The 20,046-nt window shown below is 46.7% G+C and overlaps 1 protein-coding gene across 1 annotated transcript in view; it reads right to left on the minus strand.

Moving 5' to 3' along the window:
• Positions 1–7,142: 7,142 nt before the first annotated feature.
• Positions 7,143–20,046, minus strand: part of C28H1orf198 (chromosome 28 C1orf198 homolog) — a 35,050-nt gene continuing 22,146 nt past the window's right edge. The window contains exons 3-4 of the mRNA XM_027530349.1: positions 12,662–13,207; positions 7,143–10,160 (exon numbers count right to left, since the gene is read on the minus strand). Coding sequence (XP_027386150.1) covers positions 10,104–10,160; positions 12,662–13,207 — 603 coding nt within the window. The 3' untranslated portion in view covers positions 7,143–10,103. The remainder of the gene's footprint in view (positions 10,161–12,661; positions 13,208–20,046) is intronic.

Raw genomic sequence — 20,046 nt, forward strand, 5'->3', positions numbered from 1 at the left:
ATGGTGCTATGGTGCTTTTATTCCTAGTTTTTTAAGGAATCTCCATACCGTCTTCCATAGGGGCTGTATCAATTTACATTCCTACCAACAGTGCAAGAGCGTTCCCTTTTCTCCACACCCTCTCCAGCATTTACTGTTTGTAGACTCTTTGATTGTGTCCATTCTGACTGGTGTGAGGTGTTGTAGTTTTGGTTTGCATTTCTCTGATAATGAGCGATGTTGAGTATCTTTTCATGTGTTTATTAGCTATCTATATGTCTTCTTTGGAGAAATGTCTGTTTAGGTCTTTTTCCCAGTTTTTCACTGGGTTGTATGAGCTGCTTTTATATTTTGGAAATTAATCCTTTGTCAGTTGTTTCATTTGCTATTATTTTCTCCCATCCTGAGGGTTGTCTTTTCACCTTTCTTATAGTTTCCTTTGCTCTGCAAAAGTTTTTAAGTTTAATCAGGTACCACTTGTTTACTTTCGCTTTTATTTCCATTATTCTAGGAGGTGGGTCATAGAGGATCTACCTTTAATTTATGTCATCAATTTATTGATGTCATAATTTGATGTCATTTGGTTTATGTCATAGGCATTTATGTTCTGCCTATGTTTTCCTCTGAGAGTTTTATAGTTTTCAGTCTTACATTTAGGCCTTTAATCCATTTTGAGTTTATCTTTGTATATGGTGCTAGGAAGTGTTCTAATTTCATTCTTTTACATGTAGCTGTCTAGTTTTCCCAGCACCATTTATTGAAGAGCCTGTCTTTGCACCATTATGTATTCTTCCCTCCTTTGTCAAAAATAAGGTACCCATAGGTGAACGGGTTTATTTCTGGGCTTTCTATCTTGTTCCATTGGCCTATATTACTGTTTTTGTGCCAGTACCATACTGTCTTGATGACTGTAGCTTTGTAGTATAATCTGAAGTCAGGAAGGTTGATTCCTCCAGTTCCATTCTTCTTTCTCAAGACTGCATTGGCTATTCTGGGTCTTTTGTGCTTCCATGTGAATTGTGAAAATTTTTGTTCTAGTTCTGTGAAAAATGCCATTGGTAATTTGATAGGGATTACATTGAATACGTAGATTGCATTTGGTAGTATAGTCATTTTCACAACATTGATTCTCCCTACCCAGAAGCATGGAATATCTCCCCATCTGTTTATGTTATCTTTGATTTTTTTCATCCGTGTCTTACAATTTTCTGTGTACAGTTATTTTGTCTCCTTAGGTAAGTTTATTCCTAGATATTTAATTCTTTTTGCTGCAATGGTGAATAGGATTGATGCTTTTATTTCTCTTTCTGATTTTCCATTGTTAGAATATAGAAATACAAGTGATTTCTGTGTATTGATTTTGTATCCTGCAACTTTGCTAAACTCACTGGTTAGCTCTAGTAATTTTCTGATACTATCTTTAGGGTTTTTTATGTACAGTATCACGTCACCTGCAAACAGTGAGAGTTTTACTTCTTTTCTGATCTAGATTCCTTTTATTTCTTTTTCTTCTCTGATTGCTGTAGCTAGGATTTCCAGAACTATGTTGAATAATAGTGGTGAAAGTGGACACCCTTGTCTTGTTCCTGATCTTAGGGGGAGTGCTTTCAGTTTTTCATCATTGAGAATAATGTTTGTTGTAGGCTTATCATATATGACCTTTACTATGTTGAGGTAGGTTCCTTCTATGCCCATTTTTTGAAGAGTTTTAATCATAAATGGTGCTGAATTTTGTCAAAGGCTTTTTCTGCATCTATTGAGATTATCATATGGCTTTTATCTTTCAGTTTTTTAATATGGTGTATCACATTGATTGACTTCCATATATCAAAGAATCTTTGCATCCCTGGAATAAACTCTATTTGATCATGGTGTATGAGCTTTTTGATGTGTTGCTGAATTCTGTTTGCTAAAATTTTGTTGAGGATTTTTGCATCTATGTTCATCAGTGATATTGGCCTGTAATCTTCTTTTTGTGTTGTCTTTGTCTGGTTTTTGTATCAGGGTGATGGTGGCCTCGTAGAATGAATTTGCAAGTGTTCCTTTCTCTGCAATTTTTTGAAAGTTTTAGAACGATAGACATTAGCTCTTCTCTAAATGTTTGATAGAATTTTCCTGTGAAGCCATCTGGTCCTGGGCTTTTGTTTTGGGGGAGATCTTTGATTACAATTTCAGTGCTTGTAATTGAGTTGTTCATAATTTCTGTCTTCCTGGTTCAGTCTTGGAAGATTGAACTTTTCTAAGCATCTGTCCATTTCTTCCAGGTTATTTATTTTATTGCCATATAGTTGTTCATAATACTCTCTTATAATCCTTTGTATTTCTGCATTGTCTGTTGTAACCTCTCCTGTTTCACTTCTAATTTTGTTGATTTGATACTTCTTTTTTTCTTGATGAGTCTGGCTGAAGGTTTGTCAATTTTGTTTATCTCCTCAAAGAACCAGCTTTTAGTTTTATTAATCTTTACTATTGTTCTTTCATTTCTTTTCCATTTATTTCTGCTTGGATCTTTATGATATCTTTCCTTCTGCTAATTTGGCGAGGGGGGGAGGGGGGGAGGTGTTCTTGTTTTTCCAGTTGTATTAGGTGTAAAGTTAGTTGTCTATTCAATGTTTTTCTTGTTTCTTTAGGATTGTATTGCTATAAACTTCCCTCTTAAATCTGCTTTTGCTGCATCCCATAGGAGATCCAACCAGTCCATTCTGAAGGAGATCAGCCCTGGGATTTCTTTGGAAGGAATGATGCTAAAGCTGAAACTCCAGTACTTTGGCCACCTCGTGTGAAGAGTTGACTCATTGGAAAAGACTCTGATGCTGCAGGGATTGGGGGCAGGAGAAGGGGATGACAGAGGATGAGATGGCTGGATGGCATCACTGACTCAATGGACGTGAGTTTGAGTGAACTCCGGGAGTTGGTGATGGACAGGGAGGCCTGGCGTGCTGCAATTCATGGGGTCACAAAGAGTCGGACACGACTGGGCGACTGAACTGAACTGAACTGAACTGATAGGTTTTGAGTTGTGTTTTTATTGTCATTTGTTTCTAGAAAATTTTTTATTTCCCTTTTGATTTCTTCAGTAATTAATCTGTTGGTTATTTAGAAATGTATTGTTCAATCTCCATGTGTCTGTGTTTTTTAAAAGGTTTTTTTCTTATAATTGATATCTAGTCTTATAGCATTGTGGTCCGAGAAGATGCTTGATATGATTTCAATTTTCTTAAATTTACTGAGGTTTGATTTGTGACCCAAGATGTGGTCTACCCTGGAGAATGTTCCATGTGCCTTTGAGAAGGTGTATTCTTCTACATTTGGATGGAATGTCCTGAAGATATCAATGAGATCCAGCTCATCTAATGTATCTTTTAAGACATGTGTTTCCTTATTAATTTTGTTTTGATGGTCCATCACATTTTATCTAATCATCTTCACAATGACATCTAGCTTGCCTCTGTCTCCCACATACAGCACTGTAATGAATAGCCCTGTACATATTTCCTTAAGTACCCGATTGAGAATTTCCTTAAGACATGTTCTGGAGGGGAACAGCAGAGTCCCAGAATAGGGGACACTCGGTTTGGTGGAATAGTACCAGATTATTCTTGACAAATGTCTGTACAGTTCCTCTATCTTAGACTTTCTCAGCCTCAGCAGTACTGACATTTTGGACTAGCTTATCCTTTGTTTTAGGCTTCCAAAGGTGGCCCTAGTAAAGAATATGCCTGCCAACGCAGGCGACTTAAGGGATGCAGGTTCAGTGCCTGGGTGGGGAAGATCCCCTGGAGGAGGGCATGGTAACCCAGTCCAGTGTTCTTGCCTAGAGAATCCCACGCACAGAGGAGCCTGGCAAGCTACAGTCCATAGGGTTGCACAGAGTCAGACTTGACTGAAGCAACTTAGCATGGCACAGCATGGTATCCTTTGTCATGGGGCTGTCCTGTGCACTCTGGGATGTCTGGCAGCATCTCTGGCTTCTACCAACTAGATGCCAACAGTAGCCTCACCCTCAGTTGTGGTGATGAAAAAAATGTCTTCCCACACTACCAAAGGTCCCCAGGGAGTGCAAAATCACCCAAGGTTGAGAACCAGTGCTCTATCCCATTTCTGCCAACACTTGGCATTATGGAGCAGTTTTCTCCCTCTGATTATCAACTATTTTAAGCAACTTCTCATATGCTTGACAGTTTTTAAGGATTTTCTGTAATGTTAATTCTGTTAAGGTTGCTGGACTCTTTTTGTTGATTTGCAAGAGTCCCTTCTGTACTTTGTCTATTTTTGGCTGCACGGCATCTTCACTGCTGCATATGGGTTTCTCTGGCTGCAGCAAGTGGGGGCTACTCTCTACTTGCAGTGCTCAGGGTTCTCATCGCGGTGGCCTCTCTCTTTGTGGAGCACAGGCTCTAGGTGTGTGGACTTTAGTAGTTGTGGAACATGGGTTTAGTTGCTCTGCAGCATGTGGGATCTCCTTGGACCAGGGATCGAACCTATGTCCCTTGCTTTGGCAGGCGGATTCTTAACCACTGGACCACCAGGGAAGTCCCCTATGTATTCTTAGTACTTGTCCTTAGTACTTTGTACAATTCCAATAGTACTTAGTACTATTGGCATTGACATAGCACATTATCTTCTCCCATCCTTTCCACTAACTCTACTGAAATAGTACTTCATTGACAGAAATCCTTAATTTTCATGTATGAGATTCATTAGTATTTTGCTTTATGGTTTGTGCTTTTGAACTTTTACTAAAGAAGTCCTTCATTGCTCTTGCCCTAGGTCACAAAACACTTTGCTCTATTAGCTTTACCCATTTATCTTTTATAAATTGGTCTTTAATCTTTATGGAGTCTACCTTCTATGTAGAATTGTGTAAGAATCCATGTTGAGATCTCCTATAGTGAATCCTCCTTTCCCCTGCCAATTTCTGGTGTCACTTTAATTGTAAATTAAGTTTCCTTTAACAGCTGCATTTGTCCCCAAGCTCTGCATTGATCTAATAATCTATTCCTGCACCAAGACCCATAAACATGTTTCATAACTGACAGACAAGGCTTCTCTCATTTTTCAGTGAACTATTATTTTTCACCTACAGTCTAATGTAAATCTATCCAATTTCCTCAAATGCCCAACTGCAATTTTTGTTGAGGTTACACTAACTTTATAAAATGACTGGAAGAAAATGAAGTTTTATAATATTGTTATTCCACCTAGGATTATTCAGCTCTTCTTCTACACCTTCTATTTTCCTTTTATAGTTTTCTTTGTTAAAAAAAAAAAAAAAAGTCTTTGTACACTGTTAAAGTTGATTCCTGGATACCTTATATTTTCAATTCTCATTATGAGTTGATTTTCTTTTATTTGTGTTTCTAGTTGGTATTGCTGCTGTTAACTTTTAATTTTATATTCAGAATTGCTCACTTGCTTTCTACCTGAGTTTTGGTGGGATTCAGAATCACTGACTCCCTCCTATGGTGCCCCCCCACCTTTGGGATCAAGGCACCTATAAGTTTATTAGATTACATATAAGCATATGATCAGACCAATGAAAATTTCTAGACAAGCCCCTATGAATACCCCCACCCAACAACCGAGAGCGTTCTTGTCCCCCAGATTCAACATCTTTCCTCCGGGCTGCAAAGTGTTGAATATACCCAGATATATTTTGTGTCTATGCTGATGGCTCCCTCTTGCATAGAAAGACTTTTATTTCTTTTGGTAGCTATGTGGTTTCCACATACTGAGCTACCATAAAGGTTGCCAAACCTAGGGGAAACCTACTTTGCCTCTTCTCATACATATACATACACTTGCTGGTCCACACACTTCATCAAATCACTGTAATACCAAAGAGCCAGCAAGTACAATCACTTGCTCTCCCAAAAATCTGTGGTCAGCAAGGCCCCACCGTGCATGCTACCTTAGAAGTCTGACACCTGGAACCCCCATTTTCTTGAGGGGGTATTAGCTTTTTTTATTTTTAATTGGAGAATACTTGTTTTACAATGTTGTGTTGGTTTCTGCCATACAGGAATGTGAGTCAGCCATAAGTACATATATGTCCCCTCCCTTTTGAAGGTCCCTCCCACCCCACACACCATCTCACCCCTCTAGGCTGTTACAGAGGACTGGGTTGAGATCCCTATGATATACAACAACTTCCCACTAGCTATCTACTTTACATATGGTAATGTATATGTTTCAATGCTACTCAGTCAATTCGTTCCACCCTCTCCTTAGCCTGCAATGTCCACAAATCTGTTCTCTATGTCTGCTTCTCTACTCCTGCCCTGCAAATAGGAGGTGGATGAACTTATAGCCTGTTATACAGAGTTAGTCAAGAGAAAAACAAATATCATACATTAACACATATATATGGTATCTAGCAGAGAAGGCAATGGCACCCCACTCCAGTACTTTTGCCTAGAAAATCCCATGGACAGAGGAGCCTGGTTGGCTGCAGTCCATGGGGTCACTAGAATCGGACATGACTGAGAGAATTCACTTTCACTTTTCACTTTCATGCATTGGATAAGGAAATGGAAACCTACTCCAGTGTTCTTGCCTGGAGAATCCCAGGGATGGGGGAGCCTGGTGGGCTGCCGTCTATGGGGTCGCACAGAGTCGGACACAACTGAAGTGACTTAGCAGCAGCAGCACGGTATCTAGAAAAATGGTACTAATCAAGAGGGTATTAGTTTTAAAAACTGACATCTAAGCATTCTGTCAATCTACAACTGGTAACCTACCACCTGCACCTTAACGAACAAAATAGAATTCATGAGCCAAGTTTATATTTCTTTCAAGAAAAATCAGGTTCAATCACATTCAAGGTGAAAGCTTTTGGGGAGATGGCATCTGCCCTTCTGACTCACCCACTTGATGCCATCAGCTTGTCTTAGAAAGACATGCCCTGGGTTCCATGTCACTGGAGGGCTGTATGAGAGCTCTCTGGGGTACAGCCCATCTCTTCTGCTGGGGGCTGTGCACCTTGGCTACTGCTTCCCACTAACCTGCAGGGCCAAGGCAGGACTGTGCAAAGGGGGCCTGCTGAAGCAAGGTTTCAAGCTGGTTTTAACTAGTATGAATCCTTTTATTCACCTCTGGGTTCAACAGCAATCATCCTAGCAGGCTTTCTAACTCCAGCAGAGGTCCCAAAGAGACACATTGAACAAATTTTAAATGGCTTTATTAAAGGCTGTTAATACAAAATACAACCAAGTTACAAGTAGTCAGTAAGAATTTTTCGTTTTTGAAAATGTGTATCAAAGAAGAGGCTGTTCTGACACCCACGGGGGTGCAATGGGGCTGGGGGCCATGCCCCACTGTTCCCAAAGCAGGTGGCACCCCTAAACCTAAAGGGTAGAAGTAGGAAGGGATCCCAAGTGAAAGAACTGAGACTGGTTTCTAACTTCCTGGTGGAGAATTTGCAGTTACAGTCACCCAAAGCAAGACACCGAATCCTTGAGCTAAAACTCAGGAGCAGACAACAGAGTGGCCAGGATAAAGGAGGAAGAATGCAAAACCACATTAGGCTTCAACTGAAAAGTGTGAATTTTAAAAATAATATAAACATCTGGTTTTAGAAATGCCATCTTGATATGTGGCAAAAAAAAAAAAAAAAAGGTGGCAAACGTGAGTTTAATTTTCCCTTACTTGGACATACCAAACATAGAGTTCCAGGAGGGTGGTGAAAGGCATCATCTTAACATGGATTGCCCAGGGTTAAGGGGAGAATCACAGTTCAGGCAGGACAGTGACACATGCACATGCGTCTTCCAGGCCATCAACGCTCCCTCTCAAGTTTTATTACTTTGCAAAGCAATACAATTGCAGAACTCCCTCTAGGATTTCCCAAACTGTGATTTTACATTTAATCTCAGGAGGCTGTACATTTATGAAACTTTAGATATTGTTACAGAGACCTGAATACCATCTGAATACCCAGATGATGATAAAAGAGGCAGAACCTTTCAATAATCCCCAAATCCCCTCAGCTACCAGGAGAATTGGATGGGAATATTGGGTTTTATGAGAAAGTGGAAAAGAAATTAAGAGTTCTCTCTTAAAAGAACAGATAGATCACCTTGGCTAACTGTCCCAGGACACAGATCCTTCTTTCTTGATATGCCAACACTAAGGAATGCAACTTCTCGACATCTTTTTTCCTTAAGCAGACCCTGCTTTCAAGCATGGGTTCTAAGACAGTCCACTGTGCTCAAAGATGGAAGTGGAGACAGCTGGCAAGCCCAGCTCTGAAGCTCAGTGGCTGACCTGCGGAGCTGGTACCCAGCTGTGCAATTCCATCTGGGATTTCTATGATTCTTTCCCCCTCATCACCATGCTAGGAATCTTTTTCCCTTGAATGTTTCAACTCTACTTAAACAGGGCAGAAAGAACTTGTGTTCACCACAGTACAGTCAGTCACCAGAGGAGGAAGGTCAAACTCAAGACCCCAAGGAGCCAAATGAGGTTTAGGGACATAATGCAATTGGCAGAAACCAAACCAAAAGCTGGCTAGGCCACAGTTTTGGCAGAAACTTTCTGGAGAAGGAAATGGCAACCCACTCCAGTATTCATGCCTGGAAAATCCCATGGACTGAGGAGCCTGGTAGGCTACAATCCATGGGGTCGCAAAGAGTCGGACACAACTGAGCGACTTCTGTGTTCTGTGTTCTGGGAAAAAAACAAGTTGCCACGTGCTTTACCTTGGAGCCAGATAAAATATTCTAGAAATCATTTCAGAATGTCATATGAAACAGAAAGGCATTTTAAAAAGACACACTTTGATACTGAAACCAGGTGCTCACTGGCAGGATTTGCAGGGATTAAGGCATCAGGTGAGAACACAGTGAGAGGCAACGTGGAGATCACGCCAGGGCATGGATCACAGGCTCACACCACTTGGGGGTCACTGGGCAGGGGCTCTCCTCTGACCTTACGCCATCCCATCTTGGGTGGAGGACACCTTGCCCTTCTGCGTAGGCTCAGAGCTGCCCTAACCCGCCCCCCTCTCTACCTCCCCAGCAGCAGAGACCACAGCAGGCAGCCAAGTCCACCTCCAGGAGATGCTGTTGCCATGACCACGAAGGCCTCCAGGGGGCGCCGCTGGGGCCATGCACAAACGACTCCACTTCCGTCGGTGGTCAGGATTGAGGGAGGGTCCATCGTGACACAGCTTGACCCGTTCTTGGGATGAAGGACATACGCTACCCCTGCCAGCTTCACACCAGAAGGTTCCAACGCAACTAATCAGAATAGCCTGGTCTTCCAGCAATGCCTGTCATCTGCCCTGACTCCTGCAGATGCCCAGGACAGAAAACACCTAAAAGGTCAGGAAAGTAGCAAAGAACTTCCAAGGGGAAACTGGTACAAACCCAAGAAAAGCGGCAGCCCTATAACTGCTAAATCTAGATACAAAATCATGTAAAGTTAATACAAAACTTTAAAACATGCAACTTGTTAAACAAAGATGAAGAGTCTGAGTAAGTAGCATGGCAGGCAGTTTAAAGATGACTTCTGCCACGTGCCCATGATCTGTCTCCTGGAAGTGATGTGAAGGAAGGGTGGCACGTGATACAGAGGCGTGGCTTCCGCAGAGGAAGAGGCCTGGCTTCCGCACGCGGAAGCCGGACAGCTGGGCTGCGGGTGTGGACTTCAGGGGCAGGCAGGTCTCCCCGTGGTCACAGTGGGCGCCGAGCGCCATGACTACTGAGGACATCCTCAACAGCCACTCGTCAAAAGGAGCCCCGTGCATTTTTAAAAGGGTGGGGACAGAGAGGAGGTGGGAATCACTCTCTGACTTTTGTGACATGGTTGAGAAAACTTTCTCGAACGAGGGGGGAAATTGGGTAGAGCTAGAGCACAGATTTTATTTTTAAGATTTACTGAATTCCTATGAGTTTTTAAAAATTCCAGATGTAAAACTGTTATCAAATTGTTGAAAATAGCACAGATATCTGGTCTTACCAAAAAGGGAAAAATCTGGAGAGCTGGCCAAGGCAACATTAACCAGCTTCCAAATGATTCTGGAAAGAGTGGGAATGCTGCCCTTTTGTTTAATCTCCCCCTTCACCACACCACTTTGGAAAAGACTTGGGGATTCTTGGTTTGTTTATTCTGTCTAATCCACTTTACCAGTTGTCCAGAAAATCAAATCCTGTCTTCAAGATGACATTACTTGAGCTGACCTGTAGAAGGGATAAAAACACCAAAGTAAGGCATGAGGCTTTTTTAAAGTCAGCACAATCTAAAAACAGCATCTCATTTAAAATGACCCAAATGAAATACAGTGCTTGGTCTCAGAGGCTCCCTGACCTCAATTTGCCTCATTGCTGGGAACCAGAAAATTAAATAAAGCTCAGTGCAAGCCAAACTCTGCCAGGATCCAACACATATCCCTTTCTGTCCCCAGGCACGCCTGAGGGCAGCCTGTAGTCCCCACCTGGAGAGAAAAGGAGAAAATGTATCTTTTCTATTTCTGAATGAGGAGCATGTTTAATTTAGTCACCCGTGGAGTAAGAGAACAAGTTAGGAAGATAGTCTTTCTAATATGAAACACACATACATGGTGACAGACAAAGCAAATCGCCAAGTTGAGGGAGTGAAAAATACAGAGAAAGGATATAAAACTTCTTTCTTTCAGATTATGTGGCAGGTTCTGGAGTGATTTTCCCCGACCCAGGACCATTCCTCAGGTCACAGACTGCCCACTTACAGGACATGGGGTTGGTTTAAAGGGCCATCTGTGAGCTGACTCAGACACACTTCCACAGCCTTCCGCCAGCCACCTGAGAGGCCCTCCTGCTGGGTCTAACACAAGTACATGTTTACCTGGTGGCTGCAGCCTTCCTGGGCAAGGGAGCCTTGAGTCTGTGCCCTCCACATGCTGCCGATGGAAGGCCCCTCCACAGAGGCAACGAAGACAATGGGCTAAGCAGCCCCCCTGAGGCACATCTCAGGCCTTTGCTGCCCCTCAGACTGAGCCAGAGCTTGAAAAGCCAAAGGGGCTCAGGCATACGTTCCTTTTCCTGGTTTCCTACCAGTGTTCTCAGTGCAGCAGCATTTCACTCTGCTCTGCACTCACAAATCAGTTCTTTCAGAGGATTTCATGGGCTCTGTCCCACATTCCACCCCAGCCCCTACACAAACACTTTCCTGCATCTCTTTACAATTAAGATTCTCACATATCTTATATAAATGCTTCCCTCAGAGGAAGACCCCACTGCAGACTCAAGAGAGCAGTGGGCTGCCTGAGTCTGTGAGAGGGAGCCACTGGGCAGGAAGCCAGCCTCAGGGCCAGCATCACAAGGCGGTGCTCCTCAGGGACCCGGGGGCCCACATCACCCCATGGCTGTCCTCCCTGCGCCTCCCTAGAGCTAAGCAAGCACTGCAGCGCATCCAGAAAAGCTCTGAAGGTCAGGAAGCAGTAAAGCTCTGGGAAGTGCCATCCATCTCCATGAACAAAGCCTTGCTCATCGCCTCACCCAGGTCCACGAGTAGGCCACCATCTTCCCCCAGACATGGTTCTCAGACATGCCTTGTCCGAGTATCTCTTTGTTCATTATAAAACAATGTCTCAAAACCACAGCCTCCTTCTGAAATACCACTACCTGTTTATTTGGGCTTCCCTGGTGGCTCAGCAGTAAAGAATCCGCCTGCAATGCAGGAGCCACAGGAGACGTGGGTTCAGTCCTTGGGTCGGAAAGATCCCCTGGAGGAGGGCATGGCAACCCACTCCAGTATTCTTGCCTGGAGAATCCCATGGACAGAGGAGCCTGGCGGGCTACAGTCCATGAGGTTGCAAAGAGTCAGACACGACTGAAGCGACTTACCGTGCGCACATGGGCACGCGTGCGCACACACACACTTATTTATTTTGGATTTTAGTGTGATCCTTCAGCACTAGCTCTGTTTAAAGTCCTAACCAAATACTTCCTTTTCTCTTTCCTGAATTTTCTCAAGTAATGAAGAGCAGCTTAGACGTCTGTGCTCCACAACACTGGGAAAACATGGAGAAGCCACTGGCACTGCCTGTTCTCTTGCACGGCCCTTTCTTCACAACTCACTGCACCTCGGCAGTGAGCCTCTCAGATCTTTCTTTTCCTTCTCCTGCATCCCCAGAAAGAAGTCCTTTCCTTAGGACTCCATTTGGGACACCTAACTCTGTTTTGCTTGGAAACGAGAAGCTGCCCATCACTACCGAAGCCAGTCTCCTGTGATCTGCAAACAAGCACAGCTGCTCCTGGTGGAGGTTTGGGGGTCCTGCCTGCTTCCCCATGTGCCCTCAGGACACCTGCAGCTCCCTTCCTCACCCACAGAGCAGCCCAGCCTCCCAGGCCCCTGCGTGGAGCTGGCATTCAAACCCCACCCACATTGCCAGCTTCCCCCTTGAGTCCTCTGCTCACTGCCCCCATGATCTTTCATCACCTGCCCTCACACAAGCAGGGAAGGGCAGGGGGCATCTCAGACACAACCACACAGCAGGCAGACAAGTCACGGCACCCAGACAGGCTCACTGAACACGTTTCCTGCATGTCTGTTGATTGCAGAGCTGAGTGACAACCCAGCAGGCCGCCGAGGGATGGCAGAGGAAGGAGGAGGTATGGACATCTGTGGCCCACCCGCCCACCCCTGTGAGGCAGCCCTCATCCCTTCAGCAAGGAGACCCTGGCTGAAGCCAGACACCCACCTGTACAGGCACGGGTTCCAGGAACAGAGCATCCTCCATGTCCTCCACAGCCTCCATGACCTCGGGAGAGACGGGCTTTCCCATGGGCCCAGAGGGGCCGGCTTCGCTTGGGGGGCTGGCGCAGGCCTGGGCGGGCTGGGGCCTCTCGCACTCCGTGCTGACACTGGGAGCTGCCCGCTGCTCCTGGCGGAGGGGGCTAGGCTTCTCCGCCTTCGCCTCCCTGGCCCTTGGCGCGGGCTCCTGCCGGTAACAGCCTGGCAGGACCTTCTCCCCTTTCTCCATAGATTTGATCTGGCTGGGGGTCAGCGACTGGAACTCGGCCTCAGGGCCCTCCCCGCGGGACCGCTCTGCGTTGATCTTCCAGAAGGACGCCTCCTCTTCCTTCCAGGCAGGACCCAGGGCATCCAGGCTGGAGGACTTGCCGCCCTGTGGGGCCCTGAGGGCCTGCGAACCCTGAGGAGCTTTGGATGGTGGCCTGGGCTCACCGGCGGTGCTGCAGCTCGGCTCTTGGATGGATAAGGAGGAGATGCTGAACTCCATCTGACTCTAGAGGGATGGGGGGAGGGGAGAAGTACAGCAACACCTTCAGTCAACAGAACGGATGTGCCAGCCCAAACATCTCTCCAGGAGCAACCGACCATCTGCTGTCCCTCTGCTGGAACCGTCTGTCTGTCCTCAGTAGTGATTTCCAGGACTGCTATCACATCCCTGAGACACGGCAGAAGCTTTGAGAGCAAGGCCCTTCACTCTGGATGCTACAAACATCTGAGACTCCTGCCTCTGACTGACGACTAAGGCCTCTGCTTGGTGAGCGCATCACCCACCTGGCTCGTCAAGAGAGATTCCCACACCTTCCTGAGGAGGGTGACTGTCCCCTTGGCAACAAGGAAGGGCACACTGTCAGCATAAGAGCACTGCAGTGAGGATCCAGACCCAAAACCAAGTCCCCACCTCACAGGCCTCTTCCTTCCTGATCGATGACAGCCGGCAAGGGTGAAAAAAAATCCAGCAGTCAGACCCTGCTTTCCTGGACTAAACCAAGAAAGTCAAAGGCAGGCCTCAGCACAGCTACAAAGATTTCACCACCCCCCACGCCCCTCCGTCCCACACTCTGCCTTCATGCCTGCTAAGGACTGCATGTTTGTGTGCCTCAAATTCCTAAGTTGAAGGCCTAACTTTCAAAGTTAGTATTTGGAGACAAAGCCTTTAAGAGGTTTCGGTGAGGTCATGAGGGTAGAGCCTTCATGACAGGATTAGTGCCCTTATAAGAAGAGACAGAGATGCTCGCTCTCTACCGCCTAAGGACACAGCGAGAAGACAGCCGTCTGCAAATCAGGAAGAGGAGTCCCTCCAGGATCAACCTGCTGGCACTGTGACCTTGGACCCCTAGCCCCAGAACTGTGGGGAGTGAACATCTGTTACTGGAGGCCCCCAGCCTGCGGCATCTGCTGACAAGACAGGTGTGCTCTCCTCAGCGTTGCCCTGCTGCTCTCAGCCGATCCTGGTCCTGTTAGGTGGGGAACGCCCGAGGGCAAGGCCATACCCCACATCCAAGTGCCCCCCAGACACTGCCTTATTCTGATATTGCTAACCACTAAAAGCAGTAGGACTGAGCTGGGCATAATTAGTTGCGTCCAGCTCTTTGCAACCCCATGGACTCTAGCCCACCAGGCTCCTCTGTCTGTGGGATTTCCCAGGCAGGAATACTGGAGTGGGTTGCCATTTCCTCCTCCAGGGGATCTTCCCAACCCAGGGACAGAACCCACATCTCTTGAGTTTCCTGCATTGGCAGGTGGATTCTTTACCACCACACCACCTGGGAAGGCCAAGGTTGAGCTGTATGACCAACAAATCACTGGGTGGAAACCTTACCCCTCTGACAGTAGTGCACCCTGGAGGCTGTTCCCAAGTCCTACAGAGCAAGCAATCTGCTGCCTCAATGGCTCTAAAATCCATCTGGAACATTCCCCCCTTCCTCTCTACTGCTACTCTCGAATACATTCCCTTCTTCTTCTTCTTTTTAAAATAAAGGTATCAGGACTTCCCTGACGGTCTAGTGGCCAGGACACCAAGTTCCCAGTGTCTGGATTCAATCCCTGGTCAGGGAACTAGATCCCACAAGCTACAACTAAAAAGACTCCACATGCCGCAACTAAGACCCGTCTCAGCCAAATAAATAAAAGAAAAATAATAAAAGTATTAAAACTATACGCTAAAATTTGGGGAGTTAGAAAAAAACATTCATAAACTTTCCCTCTTCCCATAATCTCTATTTCTTTTCGTATTTTCATGTAATCTTCTTCAGATATGTGTTTCATGACATTGCAGTTCTGCTATGCATATAATTTGGGTATTGTTTTTTCACTTAGCACCATCATCAATGGTGGGGTGTGGGCTTTGTAACCATTCGTTTTAAAGGGCATAAGATATTTCATTCAGTGGCTGTCCCACCATCTACTTTCCCACTTTCTTCTTATCAGACAATTGGCTACTTCTAATTTTTGTTGTTATAATTAAGGCTGCCATGAACATCTTCTTGTATATAGCGCTCCCCATTTGGAGTTCATTTAGTCAGACAGATTTCCAGAAGTGAAATATCAGACTACAGCAGGTTTAAACCTTTCTTCTATCATGATTTTGGGTGCATACCAAATGTTTGCCAGGGGCTGCCCCAATTTTTAATGCTGTTCACTATATATCAGGGTAGCTATTGCAGCCACCAGTTCCCTATTAAAACATGGTTCTCTGTCACTTTAATACATACACCTTCACTTAATAAATGGTGATTCCAATCTAGTTTTTATAAACAGCACTCTCCCAGGAGTCTCACCACTGCAACATGTTTGTCAGGACAAGGATGGAAATACTGCTTTTCCCACAGAAGCTGGAGACCTGAGCCCAGGGAGCTGCATATGTTCTATTTGGCTGAGACTTTTCCTCAAACCCCAGATTCTGATAGCTAGAGGGACACCCTTTGAGATGATGAGGCCACAAGGAACTCTAGCTACAAGCACAGGCTGCACTGAAGCTCAGGGTTATAAGATATAAAACCCAAGGAACGACATCAAAGCTCAGGTACTGGGGCTCCGAACAAATGCAGATTCTGAGTGCACTCAGCGCACCAGACACAGCTTCCTTTCTTGATGGGTTTTTCATCTAAAAAGTTTTTATTCTACAAAGGAGAAAAATGGAGGTTTGGAGCAAACGAGTGAATTGTCGTAGGTCACATAAGAGATTAAGAGATAGTCCATTAAGAGATTGTGTGGCTGGGTTTCCAATCTGGAGCAAGTGATTCTAGGCTTGCAGCTATGCTGGGCATCACATCATGTATAAAAAGCCAGTGGCTGCCATGGACAATGTCTTTATAAACACCAGAGATCCTCATATACAGCTGGATTTCTGTATGTCAGCAACCTAATCTGATTTTTAGGTTTCTGAGGGAATCATTCTCAAATACTCCACATTTCCATGTGTGCGTGCTCAGTTGCTCAGTCATGTCCAACTTTTTGAGACCCCATGGACTGTAGCCCACCAGGCTCCTCTGTTCATGGGATTTTCCAGGCAAGAATACTGGAGTGGGTTGTCATTTCCTTCTCCAGGGAATCTTCTCAACCCAGGGAGTGAACGTGTGTCTCCTACATCGCAGGCAGATTCTTTACCGCTGAACCACTTGGGAAGCCCACATGTTTCCAAATTCCACAATAAAATATAGGGAGAATGTGGACATAGAGATGATGAGTTCTTTAAATATGCAAAGTGCTAAAAAAAAATTTTTACTTGGAATTGAGACTGAGAGAACTGAGTTGAGATTGATCTGGAAATTGTTGGGTAAGAAAAGTACTTATACTGAGCAGTTCATCAAACTTTAGGCTTTTTTAGGATCAACATTTCTCCAGTGGGAAGAAGCCCCCAGAATCCTGGGCTGAACACAAGTTTATACAGAGGGCAGCAGTAGGCCAAGGCAAGGACCCTGGGGAGGGAAGCCAAGGACCCTGGGGAGAGTTGCAGTGGCTCTAGGGCCGCTTCAGGCCCTCCATCAGGACAACCAAGCAGCACTGAGCTCAAAGTGACAAACTGCAACACAACCACGGAGGCTTTCATGGCTCCTTGGGCCACCAGAGCCCTCGTGACAGCTCCTCTGGGGATGGTGACATCTGGGTAGAAGAGGGGGCCATGCTGAATTGGGGTGGCTACCTGGTTTGGGGCACTCTAAGGTAAAAATGGGAAAAATAAGAACTTACAGAAGAAATAAAGTTCTAATATAATTCAGCTTCTAAGTCTTTTTTTTTTTTAACCAGGCATTTGTTGTTTTCCATTCTGCAAAGAGAATTATGATTCTATAGCCCCCTTTTAAGAAACAGTCTTCCTCGATCAGCTACACGGTAAGGGTCTCTTTCTTTCCTACTTCTCGCCCCAGAAGGCAAAGGTTTGTGGTTTGTGTTGAAAACACATGCCTGGGGACTTCCTGGTGGTGTAGTCGATAAGAATCCGCCTGCCAATGCAGGGAACATGGGTTCAATCCCTGGTCGGGGAAGATTCCACATGCCACAGGGCAACTGAGCCTGTGCACCACAACTACTCAAGTCCAGGTGCCTCGAGCCTGTGCTCCACGAGAGAAGCCACTGCCATGCAGGCTGGCACACCACAACAAAGGGTAGCCCACGACCCGCCACAGCTAGAGAAAGCTGGTGCAGAAAAGAGCACTCAGCGCAGACAAAAGTAACAGTAAGATAAAAAACAAAGTAACACGTGCCTGTTGGGAAGGGGCGGGGAAGGAAAAAGAAGAGGGACGGAGGGCCTTTTTTCCCTAACTACAGTTCATCTTGCTAGGCTCCAAGACCCCAGAATACCAGCAAAACTGGACCAGGACACAGTGAAAAATGGCTCCTGGTCATTTTCAAAGACACTGTTGTCCGGGTCACACAGAAGCAGTATCTGCACTGCAGCTCCCTTTGTGCTTTAGAGGAGGCGTCCTTGCTTTTGCTCCATGACTCCAGCGCCCTGGGCAGTCCTTCCCTCCCAGACCAGGACTCAGCCTGGCCTGTCTCCTGCGCTTTCTCCTGGGACGAGCCCCAGGCCCTGGGTCCACTTTAGAAGAGCCTTCTGCTCACCGGCTCAAAACCAGAGCCACAACCACCTTCTTCCCGGAACCTGCTCCTCTCAGTAAAGGGCAAACACACAAATGACCCAACCCAAAACTGGGCTCTTTTCTTCTCCAGTAAAAACGGAGTAATGATTATCCTTACCTCCCTAGACTGTTGTTTTAGAACCAGACTTGGCACATAGTAAGTGCTCAATAAATGCAGGCTACTGGGCTCTGCTCCTCTTCTGCCTGGTCAGAGGTATCTCAGCTCCCTGGGGGAGGTCAGTATCGCCCTCTGGGCACTGGCGCCCCCCCGCCTTCCTCTGGCCACCAGGGGCATAAACCAAGTGCCTGCAGCTGGGACACGCAGGCAGTGTCTGTGCCCAGAAGTGAGTGAGACTCTGGAGCCCCATCCTGGCCCACTATCAGGCGTGCAGTCTGAGTATAACACTCCCTGCAGGGACATGGTGTAGCCACTGTGCTGTCCCGTAGGCTCCCCGCGAGATCTCTGACCTCATCTTTCCCCACACCCCTGAGGCTAGGAAAGGGGGTCTTCTGACACTGGAGCCGATCAGTGAGAAGGAGGGGACAGCCCAGCCTCGGACCTGGCAGGCCAGCAGGGGGACCACCTCCAGGGCCTGGGATGAATGCTAGAAAGTCAGGGAGCTCTCGTGCGATGTTCTCCATCCTGGAAAAAAGTCAGTTTCTCCAGGTGCAGAGGAAGAGCTCTCAGGAACCCGGTAGCCACATTGAACTGGGTCCAGCAATGGGGTGCCTCATGTAAAAAGCAGCCCAAGGTCAACAGATCCCAACTCAGACAGCAAGTACCCCATGGGGGTACTCAAGCCCACAGTCTCACACAGAGGGCTGAGACGGGAGAGGTGGGAGTACCCAGGAAGCCCCCTCCCCTCACACTGATGCTGAGGACCCCACCTGCAACCGCCCAGGTGATGGCGAGAGCCCAGGGCTGTGCACCCGGGGGGCTCAGGCCAGCTGGGCCAAGCCTGGGTGTCAGCCGCCCATGGGGGACCTGGGTCTCAGCTGGCCACGTCTATTCTAAAAACAGAAAGACCACAACCGAGCCCAGGCTCTATTTTTACGTCCCACTCACTGGAGAGGAATGTGTAATATTTCAGTAAAGGAGGATGCAGGCAGCCAAAACTAACTGTTTGGCTTGGCAGCCTGCAGCAGATCTAAACTGTTGAGACAAAGGCTGTAGAAACATTGTTAGAAAATATAATAGTTTACTAGAGCAAATCCTCATAAATTCACAAACCATTTAACATTTATCCTCCCTACCTCCCCCTCCAAAGAAGGAAGAGGAAGAAGAGGGGAAGATACTAAAAACTTAGAATCTCAAAATTAGCAGAATGACAACCTGGAGAAGAGACAGCAAGGCCTAGCCACTGAGACTGGGGGTGTCAGACCCTTCAGGCAAGTGGGGCCTGGCGGATAGAGCCTGGGACCACTCACCCCTGATCCCGAGACCCTGGGTGTTTTCCCCAGGGAGCCAGGCAGACAATAGGGAGTTCAGCTCCATTCCACCCAGCTGTTGGGCTCCATGGCAACGAGAGCTTGGAGAAAACCCCACAGATGCCCAAGAGGAGGCGAGTGTGAGGAGCTGTAGTCATCAGGTCATGGGAAGAGCAGCCTCTGCCCTCCAGGCCTTGTCGCCTCACAGGGATAAGATGCCCCAGCAAAGACCAGTACCAACAGCACGAATGTGTGCCCGTCCAGTGCGGTGCTCCTCAGAGGGGACAAAGGAGGGGGATGGCCACAGCTCAGGGTGAAGGGTACGGTCTGGGCTCGGACGTCCAGCCCACACACCTCACTCAGCCTTCAGTTTCCTCATTGGTAAAAGGGTGCATTGTAGGGATTTGTCAAGGAAATGCCTCCAAGGTGCTCACCACAGATCAGGGGCCTGTGGGAGATGCCAGGCTGCTGAGATGACTGGGCAAACCATAAGGAACAGGATCTGCTCTGGGCCTGCGGGCGGGTTGGACCTGCATGGGGAAGGTAGTGGGGCTGGGCAGGCTGAGGGCAGAGGCGGGGTGGACCAGGCAAGGAGGCAGGAGACATCGGGTCTGTGGAGCGGGGCTCAGGGCTGCAGGAGAGACCAGCAAGAAGGACCCTTGGGATCAAAGAAGCAGGCTGGGCCCTGGGTTGAAGGGGCTGACAGGTTACTGCACCCATGAGAGAATGGAAAGGTCAAGAGCAGGGGACCACAGGTCCGCTCTGGATCTTAGGAAGGTAAGTGAGAGGCAGGGACATCAGGGAAGGAGACTTCACTGCAGGGAAGAGA

Source organism: Bos indicus x Bos taurus, chromosome 28 (genome assembly GCF_003369695.1).
Source record: "Bos indicus x Bos taurus breed Angus x Brahman F1 hybrid chromosome 28, Bos_hybrid_MaternalHap_v2.0, whole genome shotgun sequence".
Lineage (NCBI taxonomy): Eukaryota > Metazoa > Chordata > Mammalia > Artiodactyla > Bovidae > Bos > Bos indicus x Bos taurus.